The 19,751-nt window shown below is 64.9% G+C and overlaps 1 protein-coding gene across 1 annotated transcript; it reads left to right on the top strand.

The window, feature by feature from the left end:
- Window positions 1–437: 437 nt before the first annotated feature.
- LZTS1 (leucine zipper tumor suppressor 1) lies at window positions 438–18,426 on the top strand. The gene is made up of 4 exons (XM_066206330.1): window positions 438–585; window positions 13,027–13,412; window positions 13,930–14,766; window positions 14,961–18,426. Exons 2-4 carry the CDS (start codon window positions 13,062–13,064, stop codon window positions 15,618–15,620), a joined length of 1,848 nt encoding a protein of 615 aa, XP_066062427.1. The 5' UTR covers window positions 438–585; window positions 13,027–13,061; the 3' UTR covers window positions 15,621–18,426.
- Window positions 18,427–19,751: the final 1,325 nt, after the last annotated feature.

Genomic DNA, 19,751 nt, shown 5'->3' with positions numbered 1-19,751 from the left:
TCGCACCGAATCAAGCAGAACAGGAACTTCAGGCCGGACCTTTCCCCGCTCCTCCTGCTTCCTCCTGCTCCCGCTGAGCTTCCCAGGGCGCCAGACCCAACCCCAGCGCCGGGAGAGTCCGAACGCACAAATAATCCACAAATAATCCACAAATAATCCACAAATAATCCACAAATCCACTCGAGGGCCCCTCTCCCTTCTCGCTCAGCATCTGCCTCAGAGAGAGCAGAAAACCGGGCCCCGGGAGCAGAGGAGGGACGGGAGGAGCAGAGGAGGAGCCGGAGGGGCAGAGGAGGGATCGGGGAGGCAGAGGAGGGATCGGGGAGGCAGAGGAGGGATCGGAGGAGCAGAGGAGGGTCCGGAGGAGCAGAGGAGGGATCGGGGAGGCAGAGGAGGGTCCGGAGGAGCAGAGGAGGGGCCGGGGGCCGGCGCACAAAGCCCGGGGGCCGAGCCGGGGCGGGCCCGGTGCGCGGGCGCGGGGTCCAGGCTCCTCCTCCGCCGCCGCGCCGGGGATGCTGCGGCCGGGCCGGCTCCGGGAGCCCCGCGGAGCCCCGCGCCGCGCCGAGGAGCCAGCGGCCAGCCCAGGTGGGCACGGGGGACACCGCGGGGACACCGGGGGGGCCGAGCCCGGGGGGGCTCGGCGATGGGGCACGGCGGGGAAGCGCTGGCGGCACCGGGAGACGCTGCCCGGGGAGCTGCGGGGACACTGACGGGACACCGAGGGCACCCGGAGGGGGCTGAGATGCGCGGTGGGGGCTCCCCGCGGTGCCGTGGTTTGGGGGTGATCCCCCCCCGGGCGGGCAGAGCGGCCCCGGGGGTGCCCCGCACGGCCTCTCTCCAGCCCGGCTCCGGGGGAACGGGGCTCGGGGACGGGGCTCGGTCACAAAGGGCCGGGATGAGCCCGGGAGAGCGGCTGGACCCGGCCCCGTCCCCGGCTCCCATCCCCCGACCCGCCCGGAGCCTCCCGCCGCTCCCCCAGGGCTCAGCCCTGGCTTTTCCCTTTCCCTCTGAAGTGTGGAAAACTTCTTTTTCACACGGCGGCGAGAAAATTTCCGCCTGTTCAGCACCTCGGTGCGAGCTGCCTCGGCGGGTTCCGGAGCCCCGGAGCGGCCGGGGAGGAGGGGAGGGAAGGGAAGGAGGGGATGGATGCCTTTGGTTTGTTGTCATCGGCTCGGAGCCATCCCGGGAACGGGCTCCGGCTCCTGCTCCTGCTCCTGCAGGAATTCTTTGCCGCTGGAGCTGCGCGGGCAGCGCCGGTGGGTGGGTGGGTGGGAGGGGATGAACAAACGCGGGGGCAGCGCCTGGCGCGGGCAGCGGGGACCCCTGCGGGAAATGCCAACCGCACCTGGCTGCGGCATCGCCACCCCGGGGCCTCGGCCAAAGGGGTTCGGCCGTTCCCGGGGCCGGCAGCAGGCTCCGGCCGGGCTCGGGGGAGGCGTGGGAGGGAGGTCGGCGCTGCCCGGAGGCTGCGCGGCTCCCGCGGGGGCAGATCCTGGGAAGGCAGCGATGGATCTCGCCGGGAAAAGCGGCGCTGGGAGAGCGGCCACGGCCCGGGCGGGAGCCGGGGCTGGGCTGTCACCGCTGCCCACGGTGACACTGAGAGCTCGGGGACACCCCAGGGCTCCGGGGGGCCGCAGTGAGCGCAGGGACAGGTCCTGGCAGGCGACGGCGTTCCCGTCCCGCCTCAGCCACCTGAGGGTTCTTTGCACCGTGACACCTCCGGGGGGGTGGGCACTGCCTGGGCTTCCCCCCCTGGTTCAGGGTCCTTCCCAAGGGACAGGACCCCCCCGGTGACCCCCCGGGGTCTGTGGGACCCCCAGTGCTGATCCCCCCCTCCCCAGGGATGTGTCCCCACCCCCGGGTCCTGGCTGCGGGGGTGGCACAGCTGCATCCCAGCCCTGCATCCCAATATTGCATCCCAGCCCTGCATCCCAATATTGCATCCCAATATTGCATCCCAGCCCTGCATCCCGATATTGCATCCCAGCCCTGCATCCCAGCCCTGCATCCCAGCTCTGCATCCCTGCTCTGCATCCCAGCCCTGCATCCCAATATTGCATCCCAATATTGCATCCCAGTCCTGCATCCCAATATTGCATTCCAGCCCTGCATCCCTGCCCTGCATCCCAATATTGCATCCCAGCCCTGCATCCCAGCCCTGCATCCCAGCCCTGCATCCCAGCCCTGCATGCCAATATTGCATCCCAGCCCTGCATCCGTGCTATGCATCCCAGCCCTGCATCCCTTTCTCCCGGGCAGTCTGGGGTTGGTTTCCAGCTGTCCCCTTCTGCCACCACCCCCTGTCCCCCGTGTCCCCCGTGTCCAGCCCTGGGCACGCCCTGGGCCGGGGTATTGGGGGCAGCCCCTGGCCCACAGGGCGGTTTTGTGGTTTCTGTCTCTCTCCTGTGCCCTCCGTGCCCTTCTCCTCCCCCGTGCCCCTCCAGGGGCCAGCGCCGGGCCCATTTTGGGGAGCAGGCTCTGGATTTCCACAGGAGTTCCCATGGCTGCCCAAATCCCTCCCCAGAGCTCCATTTCCTCACCGGAGGCTGCAGCGAGCAGAAAACGAGCAGGGAAAGAAAAAAAAAACCCTCATAAAAAACCAAAACCCCTCCTCCACCATCCACCATCGCCCCAGACACTGATTTACCTGCCCGGGGAAGCCCTGCAGGGTTTCCCACGCCAGTCCTGGCCAGTGTCACACTCTGTCCCTTGGCGTGTCCAGCTCATCCCTGTGCCCCCAGCCAGGCTTTTCCAGTGTCACACAGTGTCCCCTGCCCGTGCCCAGCCCCAGCCAGGCTTTCCCCGGGGCTGCCGAGCCCTCCCGGGCCCCGTTAATCACCGGGGCCAATTAACGAGCTCCACAAAGAGCTGCAAGTGCGAAATCCTCTCCAGCCACCAGCGCTGGGGGCAATTAATGACAGCCGCAAAAAGCGCACCGGGCCACACAGCCGCGGCTCGGGGGACACCCCCGGCCCCTCGGAGCCCCCCGGGCTGTGCCCGCGGCCCCGGCGCTGCCCGGTGAGCCCTCCGGGGCTGCGGGGCCGGCCCGGAGCCGTGCCGTGCCGTGCCGTGCCGTGCCACCCACCCGTTAGTCACCGTTCCCTGGCAGGCAGCGCTGCCCAGCGGGGGGAGGCGAAGGCAGGAGAGGCTCCGGCAGGGAAATGGGAGCTCCGGAACAGCCCCGAGCCCCCGCAGAGAGCCCCCCCCCCCAGCCCTGCCAGGTGTGCCCAGGTGTGCGGGGCAGGGCGGGGCCGAGGTGGCAGCGGAGGGGACAAGGATCTGTGCCCGGGGTGCTCCTCCTGCACCCCTCGCTCTCTGCCCGGCCCCAAATGCCTTTCTTCCCCCTCTCGGGAAGGCTCAGCCTGCAGCGGGCAGGTCCAGTCATGCCCAGGTGAGGCCCAGGTGAGGCTCAGGTGAGGCTCAGGTGAGGCACCCGCAGAGATGGGCAGCGCAGAGCAGCCGGCTCTGGGGCAGGAATCCTCCCCTTGGGACCCCCCCAAACCCCCCGGGGAGGCCGAGCCGGGCTGCCGGGCTCCTCCCCGGGGACACCGAGTCACCCGCGGCCACCGGCAGCGCCGCGTGGCCAAGTGTGAAGCCGTAGTAGCGCCGCAGCTATTCCGGGAGCTGCCGCCAAACCCGCTGCCAAAACTGCTCCCAAACCCGCTGCCAAAGCTGCTCCTGGAGCAGCCCGGCCCGGCGGGGACACGGCTGCGGCCCCACACGGCCCCGTGGCAGGGCTGTGGGACCCCAATCCTGCGGCACTCGGGGGGGGCTCAGCCCCCACGGGAAGCCTGGAGGGTTTTATTTTACCCCCTGTGCCCCCCCGAGCACTGCCCGGCGCGTTTATAAATATCCCTGCCCCCTTGGTGGGTCCCAAATCCACCCCCTGCCCCACTGATTCCGTGCCCGGCTGCCCCTGGGAGGGGATTTTTTCCAGGAGCTGGGTCAGGCAGAGCGGCAGGGAAGGAGCTGGGAGCTGGGTTTCCATTCGGGATGAGCTAAAAATAGCCGGGAATGCACAAGGATGGAGGCACGTGGGTCACCGAGGCTTTCCCTGCGCCGCTGCCGCGGGTTTGTGCTCCTTCCCTTCCCTGGGAACAGCCCCTGGGAGCTGGGAGGCTCAAACCATTCCTGGCTTTTTATTTTTATGGGAAGGCCTGAGCACTCCCATTCCCTGGGTTTGGGGAGCCACGGATCTGCACAAGCAGCAGCAAACGTGCTGCTCTTTGCTGCAGCGTTCCCAGCCAGACCTTCCTCCTCCTCCTCCTCCTCCTCCTCCTCCTCCTCCTCCTGCTGCTGGGCTGAAATATTCCCGTTTTTCCCCTCGTGGCAGCACCAGGCCCCAGCAGAAGGCAGCTCGTGCCAAAAGGGCGTTTCCCATCGTTTCTGGGATCCCCGAGCTCTGTCCCGGGGAGAAGGGAGAACCCTCCAAGGCCCGGGGGACGGAGGGGACGCAGCTGGAGCTCCCTGGGGAAGGAAAAGCCTCCCCAGGTCCCTGCTGCCATCCCAGGACATTCCCTGGGAGTTCCCTGGGCCGCGGGTTTGGTGGGTTTGTGAATTTGGTCCCTTGCCCAAGGCAAGATCAGAGGTTCCAGCTCAGGATCCAGGAACATTTGGATCTTGAATTCCCCTTTTCCCAGCAGCCAGTTAAAAAACAAAAAAAACCCCAAAAAACCTCCCATTTTTCCATCTCCTCCCAAATCCTGCGCTCGGTTTTGGGAACAATTAAGTGACACCTCCGTGAGCCACTTAGGGAAGAGCTCCTTTAAAGGTTAATTAAACATTCCCTGCGACTCTGCTGCACATTTCCCCGCTGGGAGAGCTGCTCCATTTGGCAGCCAGGCATTAAAGGGGTGGGTTTCAGCGCGGGCCAAGCCTGCAAAGGAGGGGAAGAGGAAAACAGGAAGTGAGAAATGATTTTGCCTTTTTTTTTTTATTTCTCCCCCCCCTTTCTGCTGCGCTGGAGCGTTGGGATGGGATGTGACACTCCGGGGTGAGGGGACGGGGACAGCTCCTCGCAGCCAGGGCTGAGCTGGGCTCCTCAGCAAGCAGCACAAGTTGCCTTTTCGCAGCTCCCAGCACCAGGCAGGGCACAAAAATCCCCCAGATTTGGACGGGCCGGGGTGTGGCTGGCGCCACAGGCAGGGAAGGGCAGCACGGGAGGAGCCGCAGTAAAGCCCAGCCTAGGCCTGGCACGGGGCTTGGTTCCAGGAGCAGTTTAGGCCCTGCCTGGGGGAGGTTCTGACTCTGTTTCCCTCAGATTTGGGGCTGTCAGCTGCTGCCAGGGCCGGTTTCTCCCCTCCTGTTCCTCAGGCCGTGTCCAGCCCTTGAGAGTGGCCAAAATTCGCTTTTTGGTCGCCAGAGATGGCCTGGGGGTCCCCAAGGTGACCCTGAGAGGGGTGGGAACACGAGAGGGGACCCAGCCGGGCACCCCGGGGTGCTGTGACCACCAGGAGCAGGGTGGCAGTGCCAGGGGGGTGACACCAGCCCAGCAGTGCCAGAGGGGTGACACCAGCCCCGCAGTGCCAGGGGGGTGACACCAGTCCTGCAGTGCCAGGTGACACCAGCCCGCAGTGCCAGGGGGTTGACACCGGCCAGGCAGTGCCAGGTGACACCAGCCGGGCAGTGCCAGGGGGGTGACACCAGCCCAGTAGTGCCAGGGGAGGTGACACCAGCCCCGCAGTGCCAGGGGAGGTGACACCAGCCAGGCAGTGCCCGGGGAGGTGACACCAGCCAGGCAGTGCCAGGGGGGTGACACCAGTCCTGCAGTGCCAGAGGGGTGACACCAGCCAGGCAGTGCCAGGTGACACCAGCCCCGCAGTGCCAGGGGAGGTGACACCAGCCCAGTAGTGCCAGGGGAGGTGACACCAGCCCCACAGTGCCAGGGGAGGTGACACCAGCCCAGTAGTGCCAGGGGAGTGACACCAGCCAGGCAGTGCCAGGTGACACCAGCCCTGCAGTGCCAGGTGACACCAGCCCCGCAGTGCCAGGGGAGGTGACACCAGCCCCGCAGTGCCAGCGCTGCTGCCCCCGGCTCCTTTTCAGCCGCTCCTCGGGGGAAGGAGAGGGGGAGAGACAATAAAAGGCGCCGAGATCGCAAACACGGCCCCGTCTCCATGGCAGCCCCAGCGCCGCTTCTAAATTTTGCCTGAGCGCGGGGCGAGGAGCCGCTCCCCCCGTGTGCCGGGGAGTCGAGCGGCGCAGGGAGCCTCGGCCAGGAGTTCCCTGCAGGTTTTTTGGGGGGGGCTCGTGGACGGAGCCGCGCCCTGAGGGAGATGGGTTCGCCGCCCCTCGTCCCGGTTTGATCCATAATTCAGGGGATGGAGCCACGTGCGCAGCCCGTGGAAGCGGAGAGAGCCGGGGAGGGAAAGTATTTCGGGCTCATCTCGAGTTACACCAAGTCCCCGCTATTTTTAGCCGGACGCAAAAAGCTTTTCCATCAATCAGAGCGCGGGGACAGCGCGGGGGAGGCGTGCGGGACACCCGGCCCCGCCGGGCTCGGCGCTGCACGGGCAGCGATTCAGGGATTCATCGCCCAGTTCCTTCCCCGGAGCCGCCCGAGGGCAGAGCGGGCGGCGGGAGCCGCGGATCGCGGACCGCAGCCCGGCAGATTGCGCCGAGCGGGGCTCGGGAGCGCAGGAGCGAGGCAGGGGCCCGGCGGCTGCCGAGTGAAAGCCGCGCTCAGCTGTCACCAGCCCGGCACCACCTGCCAGCCCCAGACGGCTCCCAAAATATCCCAGCCCGGGCGGGGGGGCCGCTCCTCACCTGCCGCTCTGCGGGGACCGGACCCCCCGCGAGCTGGCCCCTTTTGGGGTCCCTTGTCCCCTTTTCGGGGTCCCTGTCCCCCTTTGGGGGTCCCTGTCCCCTTTTCGGGGTCCCTGTCCCCTTTTCGGGGTCCCTGTCCCCTTTTTGGGGTCCCTGTCCCCCTTTGGGGGTCCCTGTCCCCTTTTCGGGATCCCTGTTCCCTTTTCGGGGTCCCTGTCCCCCTTTTGGGGTCCCTGTCCCCTTTTCGGGGTCCCTTGTCCCCTTTTCGGGGTCCCTGTCCCCTTTTGGGGTCCCTGTCCCCCTTTGGGGGTCCCTGTCCCCTTTTCGGGGTCCCTTGTCCCCTTTTCGGGGTCCCTGTCCCCCTTTGGGGGTCCCTGTCCCCTTTTCGGGATCCCTGTTCCCTTTTCGGGGTCCCTGTCCCCCTTTTGGGGTCCCTGTCCCCTTTTCGGGGTCCCTGTCCCCCCCAGAGCATCCCCGGGAAGCCGAATTGTCCCCAAATTCGGTGCTGTGGGTGCTCCCCGGGGATGGAGAATTGTCCCCAGATTTGTCCCCAGGTTTGGGGCTGCGGCTGCCCCCCGGGGACGGAGGGTGAGCCATCACCCAGCCTGGCCCGGGAGGAGTGTGAGTTCCCCCGGGCTGGCCGCGGTGCCACTTGTCACCCTTCAGGTGTCCCCAAACTGAGCCGGGCAGCGCGCGCGCGGCATTTTTTCTTTTTGTGGATTTTGTTGGTTTTTTTTTTTTTTTTTTTTTTTGGTTTTTATTTTTTTTTTTACGTTGCCAATTAGCAGGGGCTCTAATTGCCGTCTCAGTCGCTCATTAGCGCGAAAAAAAAAAAAAAAAAAAGAAAAAAAAAACAAGCCAGATGCTGGGAGGAATTAGAGGAGCTGAAAAGGATCTTTCTCTCCGCCCCGGGAATGTTTAACGGCGTCTCACACGCGCTCCCTTTGTACCCGCGGCATGACTGACTGACGCGGCTCGTGTGGGTGCTCTGTGAGTCACCCGGAGCCCGGCGACAGCAGCGGCGACACAACCGGGCGGCCCCGGGGGGCACACGGAGGGTCTGGCACGCGGTGGGGCCGGGGCTGGGAGCTGCGAGGGGCCTGGAGCGGATTTAACCCCAAAAAAGAGAGGGAGAGAGGGAGAATTCGGGTTTTGCTCTCTGGGCACGGCACGGGCACGGCCGAGGGTTGCTCACGCGAATGTTGGTGTCAGGAGGACGGAAAGGAGCTGAGGGGGGTGGGACAGGGGTCCCCGAGCTCCTGGGATATTCCCAGGCTGCCCTGGATCCAGGAGGGAGCGTCCAGCCCGCGGAGCCGCCGGGAGCAGCCCCTGCCCGGGGTGGGGCCGTTCCCAAAAAGCGCTCGGCTTTTCTGGGCTCTGGAGCTCCCTGACACAAGCGCAAAGCCCCTCCCGGAGCTGCCGCTGCGTTCGGCCGCCGTTCGTGGCTGTCCCGGCGGGAGGGACGGCGACACAAGTGACCCTGACCCGAGCCACCCTCCCGCGGGACCTGCCGCTGCCAGTGCTGATTGCTGCGAATTGCGTCTAGGTTTTGCTCTTTTTGGCCCTTTTTTTGACGTTTTTCCCGCTTTTTTTTTTTTTTTTGCCTTTTTTTGCCCTTTTTTTTTTTGCCTTTTTCTGCCTTTTTTGCCTTTTTCTTTTTGCCTTTCTTTGGCCTTCTTTTTTCCCCCTTTTTAGCTTTCTTTGGCCCTTCCCCCCCCCCCCTTTTTTCCCCTTTTTCCGCCCTTTTTTTTTTTTTGCCTTTTCCCCCTTTTTTTGCCCTTTTTTTGGCCTTTTGTTGACCTTTTTCTGCCTTTTTTTGCCCTTTTTTGCCTTTCTTTGGCCTTCTTTTTTCCCCTTTTTTGCCTTTCTTTGGCCCTCCCCCCCCCCCTTTCTTGCCTTTTTTTTTGCCTTTTCCCCCCATTTTTTGCCCTTTTTTGCCCTTTTTTTTTCCCCCTTTTTTTTTTGCCCTTTTTTGCCCTTTTTTTGGCCTCTTTTCCCTTTTTCTGCCTTTTTGTTTGCAGTGACAGAGCCCAGACCGGCACGGAGCCCGCCCGGCCCCTGGCACGGGCACCGCGGGCCGCCCCCGAGGAGCGAATCCTCCCGGTGCTCACTGACCGTGCCACGTGTGATGGACTCCGGGGCCGTTCGAGCGCCCGGAGCGTGTCCTTGAGGCGGGTTATCCTTCTTCTCCCGGGGCGGGACACGCGGGGAGCCGCCTTGTGCTCCGTCCGCCGCCGGCCCGCGACCAGAACCCGCCCGGAGAATGTCGCCGAACGAGCGGGGACAATGAGCGGCGGTGGATGAAAGGCTCGTGTGGGGCCCCGAGGCACAAAGGAGCCGGCGCCCGCCCGGCCAGGGCTGAGCTCGGCCCCGGGAGCGCCGCGAGGGGCTCGGGCACGGCCCGGGGGAAAGGTCGGCTGAGCTCCGCGGCTCGGCCAGCGCTGCGTGGTGGGGTCTGTTCGGGGAGTGAAAAGGGCAGGATTTGGGGAGTGAAAATGGGCAGGGTTTGGAGTAAAAAGGAAAAGGTTTGGGGAGTGAAAAGGGCAGGGTTTGGGGCAGAAAGAGCAGGGTTTGAGGAGTAAAGAGGACAGAGTCTGGGGAGTGAAAAGAGCAGGGTTTGAGGAGTGAAAAGGGCAGGGTTTGGGGAGCGGAAGGAGCAGGGTTTGGAGGGCAGAAGAAACAGGGTTTGGAGGGCAGGAGGAGCGGGGTTTGGGGCAAGGTTTGGAGAGTAAAAAGGGGAAGGGTTTGGAGGGCAAAAAGGGCAGGGTTTGGAGGGCAGAAGGAGTGGGGTTTGGAGAGCAGAAGGAGCGGGGTTTGGAGGGCAGAAGGAACAGGGTTTGGAGGGCAGAAGGAGCGGGGTTTGGGGAGCAGAAGGAACAGGGTTTGGAGGGCAGAAGGAGCGGGGTTTGGAGGGCAGAAGGAGCAGGGTTTGGGGAGCAGAAGGAGCAGGGTTTGGAGGGCAGAAGGAGCGGGGTTTGGAGGGCAGAAGGAACAGGGTTTGCAGAGCCTGGCCCCGGGTGGGTGCAGGGAGAGCAGAGCTGGAGCAGAGCCGGGCAGACCCTCGCACAGCCCAGGGCAGCTCAGTCTCCTCATCCCGGGGCGTTCAGCGGCGTTCGGGGGTCCTGGAGGCTCAGGCCGCGTCTGGAGCAGCCCCCAGGCCCAGCTCCCGGCTCTGCCCTGAGCCATTCCCTCCATCAGAGCACAGCTCGGACACTTTTCCCCACGGAAATCCCCCAGGGCCACACTCCCGGTGTCCCCAAGGCCCCAAATCCCCGAGTTGGGACGGGGACACAGCACAGGGGGAAGGCGAGGGAGGCCGAGCCCCGAGCTCCTGGCAGCCGCTCCGCGTTATCCGTGCGTCTCCCAACAAACACCCAAATGTGTGGGAGCATCTGCACGGCGAGCATGAATAATAACCCAGGAGGGAAAAGGAGTGGGCGAGAGCTCGGGGAAAGGGGAGGAGGAGGAGGAAGAAGAAGAAGGAGGAAGCGCTGGCATTTCAGAGGAGGGGGAAGAACAGGATGGGCAGGGAGCAGAGCAGCACCCCTGGGAGAACAACCCGGGAGGAAAGCCGGGCTCTGGCGGGGGGGAGCCGCTCGGGAGGGTGCGGGAGGAGCTGCTGGAGCTGCAGGGAACGGGGGGAAAAGCTGAGCGGGCTGGGGTTGGATTTCTGCAGCCCGCGGGGGAAGGACGGGCGGGCGGCGCTCCCACGTGCAGGGGAGGCATGACTGGGATGATGAGATGCCGCTCGTTCCTTTCCCCCCCGCTTTCCTCACAAGCCCCGGTGGGTGAATCCACGTGTTTTTTCCCCGATCCCGTGGGTTCAGCCCGTGCTGTTTGTGGGGATCTGCCCCCCCCGGACCCCCCACACTCCCCCCCGAGGGGCTGCACGGGGGGATGTCCCGGTGACCGTCCCGGGATTCCCTGATCGGGGGATTGGGAGGTCCTGGGAGGGTCACGGGCGCTGCTCGGGGCTGGTGCTGCTGCAGGACCCTTGAAAGGCTCGTTAGCTGCAGGCACAGAGGGGCAGGGGCTCGCTGTGTCTTTTCTGGGCTTCACTAATTAATTATTAATTACTTCTGGGCAGCTCGGGGTAATCACACCCCGCACCCGAGCTCAGCCAGTGGCTCTGGGGACAGCCAGGCTGGGCGGTGACACCACGGGACCCACCGAGGACACCCTGGCCCCACACACAGCCCCAGCCACCCCTCGCACTGCGGGGGCACCTTTAGGTGACAGCTTGGACTCGATCTCAAAGGGCTTTTCTTTTAATTCGGTGGGTTTGGGAGCTCTGGCCGTGTCACAGCCCCCAGGCCCCCAGTGCTCCCCAGCTGTGTTCCCCAGCTGTGCCCCCCCTCCCCAGCTGTGTTCTCCAGCTGTGCTCCCCTCCCCAGCTGTGCCCCCCACCCGTGGGACACCCCCGTTCTCACTCCCCGCACTCTCAGCATCGTTCACGTTTATTTTTTATTTTCCCCTTTGACGCCTCACGAGGTCCCTGCGCCGGCCCAGCCAAACCCCCGGCGCCCTCAAATTCCCGACCCCAATAACTCCACGGGTGGGGATGTCCACGGCGAGGATTTGGGGGGCTCAGCAAACCCCTGCAGCGCCTCAGCATCCCTGCATTTCACACCGGGGGGAGGCTGAACACGGACAGGGGACAAATCTGAGCCCTTTTTGGGGCCTGGGGCCTGTGTGCAGAGCTTTCCTCCTTCTGCCGTCCTTGCCCCTGAGCTCCGACTCCCCCGCGGCTCTCAGAGCGCTGCTTTTTAATGGGGAAGGAGAAGAAAAAAGTGCCCAGCCCTCCGGGGTGTGCGTGGCAGGGCTGGATGGATGGAAACGCCTCCTGCCAGCGGCTGGGAAGTCCCGGCGCTGCCTTCCCCCTTCTCCCACCTCCCACGGGCACCCCAAAACCCACGGGGACAGCGAGCCTGGCACCCCCGGGGGGCAGCTCCGAGCTCCAGCCCCGCCGTGGGTGCGTGTTTGACACGCCGAGGGTGTGAAATAACCCCCCCGGGGCCGTGTCCCAGCTGGGGACAATCACCGTGTCCCCCCGGTTGTCGCCGGGGTCGCATCAGCACAGCCCTGGTCGGGGCCTCGGATCCTTCTCGCTTCCCTTCATCTCCCAGAGAATGGATTCGGGGATTAAGGAGGAGAGTTTGTCCTCCCGGGGCTCCTCCTGCAGCTCCTCCGGGAACGGAGAGGGGAGAAGAGATAAAGGCGAGGGATGGGCAGGAGTGGGGAAAGAGGAGAGGGAAAAGAGAGGAATGGGTAAAAAGAGGAGAGGGGAAAGAGAGGAGTGGGAAAAGACAGGAATGGGAAAAGAGAAAAGTGGGAAAAGAGGAGTGGGAAAACAGGAATGGGAAAGCAGAGGAACGGGAAAAGGGGAGTGGGAGAAGAGAGAAATGGGAAAACAGAGAAGCGACTCTGGGGTTGATGCTGGGGCAGTGAGGAGGCCCCGGCACAGTGCTCCCGTACCCCCCCCACCCCCCAACCCTCTCCCAGCCCCAATTTAACCCCCAGATTCCTGCCTGGACCGTGGGAACTCGGTCTGGAGAGGACCGGAGCACCCCGTGGGAGCCCGGAGCTGTTCCGAGCACAGCACGGAGCAAAAACCTTCCCTCCCTCCTCCTCCTCCTCCTCAGCGCAGACAGGAGCCGGCTCATTGCATTTCCCTTCTCGCAGCTCACCCCTAATTACCGAGCTGGATCTGCCTCCCCATCCGAGGCAAGAGTCACGGCGGCCCCCGGGAGCTGGGGGTTCATTTTATTCCTCAATTTCCCCCTCACAAGGAAGCGGACGAGCGGAGCCTCTGATGGCAGCACTCGCTGGGCCTCTTATCGCCATTAGCGCTAATTAAGTCCCTTTTCAGGCGGGTTGAGAGGAGCGTGGGGAATTGGGGAGGAATCCGGGATGCGGGAGAGGCTGTGGCTCCGTCCAGGGGTCGCGGGGGATTGTTGGGGTCGCAGGCGCCTGAAAATCGCCGCAAATCCCTTTTCCTCCTGCGGGCGTTTTTAGAGGGAATTTTCCTGGTTTTCTTTAATCCTCGCTTTTCCAGGGAAGGGCAGTTGGAAACTCCTTTAATGGCATGAGGAGGGACTCTCTACAACCACCAAGCCCTCCCCGGGTGGCTTCTCCTGAAATTCTCATCCCCCAGAGTTCCAACACGCACCTTCACCCGCCCCAAACCTGGAGCTTTGTCACCCCCAGCCCCTCCCCGGGCGGCTTCTCCCGGCTGACCCCGTGTCCCCCTTTTGTCCCCAGGCTGGCCGAGGGCTGTGCTATGATCCGGGAGCAGCATGGGCAGCGTCAGCAGCCTCATCTCGGGCCACGGCTTCCACGGCAAGCACTGCCGCGCCTCGCAGTACAAGCTCCGCAAATCCTCGCACCTGAAAAAGCTCAACCGCTACTCGGACGGGCTGCTGCGCTTCGGCTTCTCGCAGGACTCGGCGCACAAATCCGCCTCCAAGAGCAGCAAGAATGAGGATTTCTTTTACATCAAGGTCAGCCAGAAGGCGCCGGGCCCGCAGCGGGCGGAGTACCCGGCGCTGGGCGGGGGGGAGCTGGCCGTGCCCCCCGGCCCCAGCGGCGTGGATTTCGGGACGCCCACGCCGCAGAAGCTGATGCCTTTCCCCAGCCAGCTGGAAGTGGTGAGTGAATGGGGAGAAGAGGGGCTGGGAGTGGGGGGATGGCCCAGCGGAGCCCACAGCGCGGCTGTGTTGGTTGTGGGCCGTGAGGCAGCTCGGGGGAAACGGGGCGGCTGGGGGTGCTCTGGCAGGCTCGGCTCTGGGGGGTTTGGGGCAGCAACGTGACCCGAAGGGTTTGGATCCTTTCGTTTCCAAGGCCAGGAGTTTTGGCCAACAGCATCTCCTGATCATCCCCCAGTTATCCCCTGATCATCCCCCAGTTATCCCCTGACCATTCCCCGATCATCCCCTGATCATCCCCCAATTATCCCCCGATCATCCCCCGATCATCCCCCAATTATCCCCCAATCCTCCCCTGCCCATCATGCCCCAAGCCCTCGGGGGACACGGGCGCTGTCCCACCATGGGGCTGCTGTCCCGGGGCTCGGAGGGGGCGGGAGGCCACACCAGGAGCCGCGCTCGCTCGGAGCTGACGGCCGGTGGGTGGTCGGTGCTGAGGGGCTCTGCTCTCGCCCCGCAGGCCGGGGAGAAGCCGCTGCCTCGTCCCACGGCCTTCAAGCCGGTGCTGCCGCGCTCCGGGGCCATCCTGCACCCGTCCCCCGAGGGCGGGGGGCCGCTCCCGCAGCAGCTGCACCCCGTGGAGAAGGCCAAGGAGCAGGAGCTGCGGCCGCTGCCGTGCTCGGGGGGTCTCTCCGACTCGGGCAGGAACTCCATGTCCAGCCTGCCCACCCACAGCACCAGCAGCAGTTACCAGCTGGAGCCCCTGGTCACCCCCATGGGGCCCATCAGCCGCTTCGGGGGCTCGGCCCACAACATCCTGCAGTGTGCCATCATCCAGGACAGCAACATGATGAGCCTCAAGGCCATGTCCTTCTCCGACGGCGGCAACAAGATCCTGAACCCCGGCAAGGGCCCCCACCACCACCACCACCACCACCGCCCCCAGGAGAAAAGCGCCTGCGTGCGCTCGCCCATCGCCACCGACGACTCCGCCGTGCAGGAGCTGGAGCAGAAGCTGCTGGAGAGGGAGGGGGAGCTGCAGGAGCTGCAGTCCAGCTTCGAGGAGAAGGAGATCAGCTCCTGCCAGGCCTACGAGGAGAAGCAGCGGCGCTGCAAGGAGGAGCTGGAGGGGCTGAAGCAGAAGTGCAGCAGCAAGCTCAAGCAGACGTCGCAGAAGACGCAGCGGACGCAGCAGGTGCTGCACCTGCAGGTGTTCCAGCTGCAGCAGGAGAAGCAGCAGCTGCGGGAGGAGCTGGAGAAACTGGTGAAGGAGCAGAACCTGCTGGAGACCAAGCTGAGGTCCTACGAGAAGGAGAAGACCAGCTTCGCCCCGGCGCTGGAGGAGACGCAGTGGGAGGTGAGAAGGACGAGGGGCAGGTGGAGCGGTGAGGGTTATAGGGTATAAATAATGATTATAATTAAATTAGTAATAAATACTCATTAAAAGAGTTAAATTCAGGGTCTCCACGTGCTGGACCCCAGCTGTGCCCGCCTCACACGGGGGTGTTTTTAGGGTCCAGCACTCAGGTGTCCATCCCCCTCCCCCCCCAGGTGTGCCAGAAATCCGGGGAGATCTCTCTGCTGAAGCAGCAGCTGAAGGAGTCGCAGACCGAGCTCACCACCAAGACCACGGAGATCCTGAGCCTGAAGGCGCAGCTGAAGGAGCTGAGGCTGAAGATGGAGGGGCTGGAGCTGAAGAGCCAGGAGCTGGAGGCGTCGCTGCGCACCAAGGCCATGGAGCTGGAGGTGTGCGAGAACGAGCTGCAGCGCAAGAAGAACGAGTCGGAGCTGCTGCGGGAGAAGGTGAACCTGCTGGAGCAGGAGATCCTGGAGCTGCGCTCCGAGCTGGCCGTGCTGCGGGAGCAGCTCGCCGCGGCCCGGGAGGGGCCCCGGCAGGGCGGGGACGATGCCCAGGCCCTGCAGGGGCAGCTGGAGAGGCTGCGGGCCGAGCTGAAGGCGGAGCGGGACAACAACGAGCAGATGAGCTGCAGCTTCCAGCACGAGCGGCAGACGTGGAAGGAGGAGAAGGAGAAGGTGATCCACTACCAGAAGCAGCTGCAGCAGAGCTACCTGCACATGTACAAGAGGAACCAGAGCCTGGAGAAGATGCTGCAGCAGCTGGCGGCCGGCGAGGACGGCAAGGAGCCCATGGAGCTGGAGATCCCCGGCGCCGACGTGCCCTACGAGGACATCATCGCCACCGAGATCTGAGCTCCGAGCGCCGCGCCCGCCGCGCGGCCTGCGCAGCCCTGTACAGCCGAGCTGAGCCGCGTCCCCCCGTCCCCGCGCCGCCCGTCGTGTTCCTGACGTGACCAAGCCGCTCGTGCCAATGGTGACGTGCCCGCAGCTCCCCCGCCCTGGTACAGCCCCAGAACTGCCCCGGTACGGCCCCGGGGGTGGCACAGCTCCGGATGGCACAGCCCCGGGGATGGCACAGCTCTGGGGGTGTCACAGCACAGTCCTGCCCGCTGCCCGTGACAGGAATCAGCCCCGATGTGTGCCCAGCCCCGGGGACAGCCCACCCCCGGGGGTGTCACAGCCCCAGGGATGGCACAGCCCCGGGGGTGTCACAGCCCCGGGGATGGCACAGCCCCAGGGATGGCACAGCTCCAGGGATGGCACAGCCCCGGGGGTGTCACAGCCCCAGGGATGGCACAGCCCCAGGGATGGCACAGCTCCAGGGATGGCACAGCCCCGGGGGTGTCACAGCCCCAGGGATGGCACAGCCCCAGGGGTGGCACAGCCCCAGGGATGGCACAGCCCCGGGGATGGCACAGCTCCAGGGATGGCACAGCACAGTCCTGCCCGCTGCCTGTGACAGGGCATCCCCAGTGTGTGCTCAGCTCTGGGGGTGTCACAGCCCCGGGGACAGCCCACCTTCGGGGATGTCACAGCCCCGGGGGTATCACAGCCCCGGGGATGTCACAGCACAGTCCTGCTCGTGACAGGAATCAGCCCCAGCTCCCTGGAGGAAGCCCCCACCCCTGTCACTCTCGGTCGGCATGGGAGCACAGAGCCACCTCCTGCCACTGCCACATCCACCCCTCCAGCCCCCGAGGGCCTCAGGAAGGTCCCCACCCGCACACGCCCCCGGCACAGCCCCAGACCCCGAAACGCCCATCCAGCCCCGCACAGCCCAGCCTGCCCTGCACCCCCGGCCCTCCCTGTGCCCGGCACTCCCAGCTCCCACGGACAAGGGCTCCGGCCCCTGTCCCGGCTGCCAGGCAGCAGCTGGAGCCGAGAATCCCCAGGAATGTCCCAGCCACGGCCTGACCAAGGAACGGGCTTTGTGCTCACCCCACAGCCTCACACTCGCTGGGGTTGTCCCTGCCGGGACCCCCGGCTGCCTTATCTCCTCCCGTGGCCTGATCCCGCCAAGGGAAGCTGGATAAAACACCCCAAAACAACCACTCTCACCTTAACTTCTACCCCAGCTCTTAAAATTTCCTCCTGCCACCAGCGAGTGGCTCCACGGATGATGAGGTGGCGCTGCTGGTGACCCCCGTGTGCCCCTGGCTGGGGAGGGAACCAGCGGGAGCCACGTTGTGGGGTGGGGGCTCCAGCCGGGACCCCTCCGTGCCAGTGCAATGAGATTTTTGCTGCAATTTTTTACCCACTGCCCCATCCCAGGGGTCTTAGGGGGAGGTTCTTGCACAATCCCAACGCCGCCGATTCGGCCAAGGGCTCCGAGCTGTGCAAAATTCCGCGTCCCTCGCGCCATTCCAGCCTGGAAAGGTGACACAAGGAACCAGTCTGTGCCTTCTGCGCCCGGCCCTGAGCACCCCAAACCACTGCCCCACATCTGTTGGCTGGGCCTGGCACTGCCCAGCTGAGCCTGGCGCTGTCCAGCCTGTCCTGGCACTGCCCAGCTGGGTCTGGCGCTGTCCAGTCACTCCTGGCACTTCCCAGCCCATCCTGGCACTTCCCAGCCCGTCCTGGAGCTGGCACAGCCCATCCTGGCACTGCCCAGCTGGGTCTGGCGCTGTCCAGTCACTCCTGGCACTTCCCAGCCCATCCTGGCACTTCCCAGCCCGTCCTGGAGCTGGCACAGCCCATCCTGGCACTGCCCAGCTGGGTCTGGTACTGTCCAGTCAGTCCTGGCACTTCCCAGCCCATCCTGGCACCGCCCAGCCCATCCTGGCACTGCCCAGCCCCTCCTGGCACTGCCCAGTCATTCCTGGCACTGTCCAGCCCATCCTGGCACTGCCCAGCTGGGTCTGGCACTGTCCAATCAGTCCTGGCACTGCCCAGCCCATCCCGGTGCCGGCACAGCCGATCCTGACCCTTGGCCAAGCTCAGATCCCCGCGGGTGCGGCCCCGGGGCCGAGGCCTCACCCAGCCCTGTGAAGGATGTTCTGGAAAACACAGGAAGGATCAGGGCGGGACGGCGGGGCCGGGGGGGATTTAGAGCATCCCCCGAGGCACAGCCCCACACCCGGGGATCCGCACCCCGAGGGGGATTTAGTGCACAGTCCCACACCCGGGGATCCGCACCCCGGGTCTGGGGGGGATTTAGTGCACAGCCCCACACCCGGGGCTCCGCACCCCGAGGGGGATTTAGTGCACAGCCCCACACCCGGGGATCCGCACCCCGAGGGGGATTTAGTGCACAGCCCCACACCCGGGGCTCCGCACCCCGAGCCCGTCCCGACCCCGCGCCGGCGATTCCCCGCTCCCGCTCCCGCTGGTGGCAGCGCCCCTGTCCCCGGCCGTGTCCCCCGGGCCCCGTGTCCCCCCCAGCTGTCCGATGTGATCTCCAGAGGCCTCGCCGTGCTGCCTTTGCACAACTCTCGCTGTGTGTGCCCGTGGCATTCCAGGTGTGTCGCTCCAGGCGGGAGCCGCGGCCATGCCCGGCCCCAGCCCGGACAGAGAATTATTTTTCTGCAGGTTTTCTCTTTTTTTTGTTATTGTTGTTGTTTATTTTTTTGTACGGTTTGTTTTGGTTTTTTTTCTGGTGACTGATGTAAACTACTGGTTAATTTTATGTTTTTATTTATAAATAAATTTTTAAAAACTTCCCCAGCCTCTCCCCGGGTGCTCGGCGGCGTTCTGGGGATTTTCCACCAGAATTTATCTCAGCCCACCAGGGTCCCCTCTGGGGACATCCTCGCACCTGGCCCTGCTTTTCCCAGCCCGGAGTTATCTCTGCTCTGCAGCTGGGATAAGCCGGGCATGGCAAAGCAGGGATTGGGTGGATCAGGAGGGTGGGATAATCCATCCAGCCCCGCTCCCAGCCTGAGCCCCCCAGCTTCACCCCCCCACTCTGCAGGTGAGGCTGGTTTTCACCCTGAGCCCCATCCCCACCACCCCTGAGGAGATTTTCCGGGGAAGACAATTCCCGAGGGAGATGGGCAGCGCGGCTGCTGCGACAAACCCAAGGTCGTATTTTGACTGTTTCAGCTCTTGTGCTCCAAACCACATCAACTCCGCAACAAAACCAGCCTGGGGAGCAGGAAATGGGGGAAACTCTCCAATTTCCGCTCATCCGGCCCCATCTGGCTGCACCCACGGGGCGGGGGGTGGATCTGGGCGCCCCAAAAAAGGCACCTGGCACCTGCTGCTGCTTTCCAGGGAAACCTTGGCTGTGCTCCCGCTGGCCCAGGAGCGAGGGAGGGAAAGTTATTCCTAGAGTTTATTTCTTTTTTAGCTGGCTTTGGAACTGCTGGGGAGGGAAGGGACAGAAAATCCTCCATGCCCTGAGGGTCCCTCCTGTCACAGTCACCCCACCCCGGCTGGGGGTGCAGCCCGGCCCTTCCCGGGAATCCAGGCCAAGGGAGCAGCAAGGAGAGCCCCGAGCTCCCAATTCCAGCCGGGAGAACCGCCAGGGGACATCCCTGTCCCTCAGAGGTGACAGCCCAGCTGAGCAGCGCCAGGGGAAGGGGGAGCAGCACCCCTGAGGGCACAGACTCTTCGGAACGCCCAGGGGAGCCAAAAGCTCATCCCTGGAGACCCAAATTCCCGGCCCTGAGCTGTTCTCCCAATATTCAGGGGATGCTCCCAGCCCTTTTCCCGCCTGGAGCTGCGGCTGAGCTGTGCCAGCCTCGTCCCTTCCCTGGCACGAAGCCGGCCCGGGTGTGACCCGGGAGAGCGGCAGGAAAGCCGGGACGCCGGAGCAGCAAGGCCGGACAATCCCCGGGGAAAATCATCCTCCGGCGGCCGCCAGAGCCGCCTCGGGGGCGGCCCCACGACCTGCGGGGCTCCCGGGCTCAGCTTGGGGGGCCAACAGGGGAAGGAGCCCCCGGCCCTGGGGGGCCTGCTCTGCCCCAGCCCCGCTCCAGCTGCCGCGGGAGATCGTTGGACTAATGAGCGTATGCAAATGAGCCCCGGCACGGGGAAAAGCCG

This window comes from Chamaea fasciata, unplaced genomic scaffold, assembly GCF_029207755.1.
Source record: "Chamaea fasciata isolate MVZ Bird 193981 ecotype frontalis unplaced genomic scaffold, bChaFas1.0.hap1 SCAF_30, whole genome shotgun sequence".
NCBI classification, from domain to species: domain Eukaryota; kingdom Metazoa; phylum Chordata; class Aves; order Passeriformes; family Sylviidae; genus Chamaea; species Chamaea fasciata.
This window is presented reverse-complemented; position numbering and strand designations above follow the sequence as displayed.

Bases quoted from the DNA above. Each gene is read 5' to 3' on its own strand.
- LZTS1 (XM_066206330.1), top strand. From the start codon at position 13,062: ATGGGCAGCGTCAGCAGCCTCATCTCGGGCCACGGCTTCCACGGCAAG. The intron at 13,413-13,929 runs GTGAGTGAATGG...CTCGCCCCGCAG, and splicing joins TCCCCAGCCAGCTGGAAGTG to GCCGGGGAGAAGCCGCTGCC. The intron at 14,767-14,960 runs GTGAGAAGGACG...CTCCCCCCCCAG, and splicing joins TGGAGGAGACGCAGTGGGAG to GTGTGCCAGAAATCCGGGGA.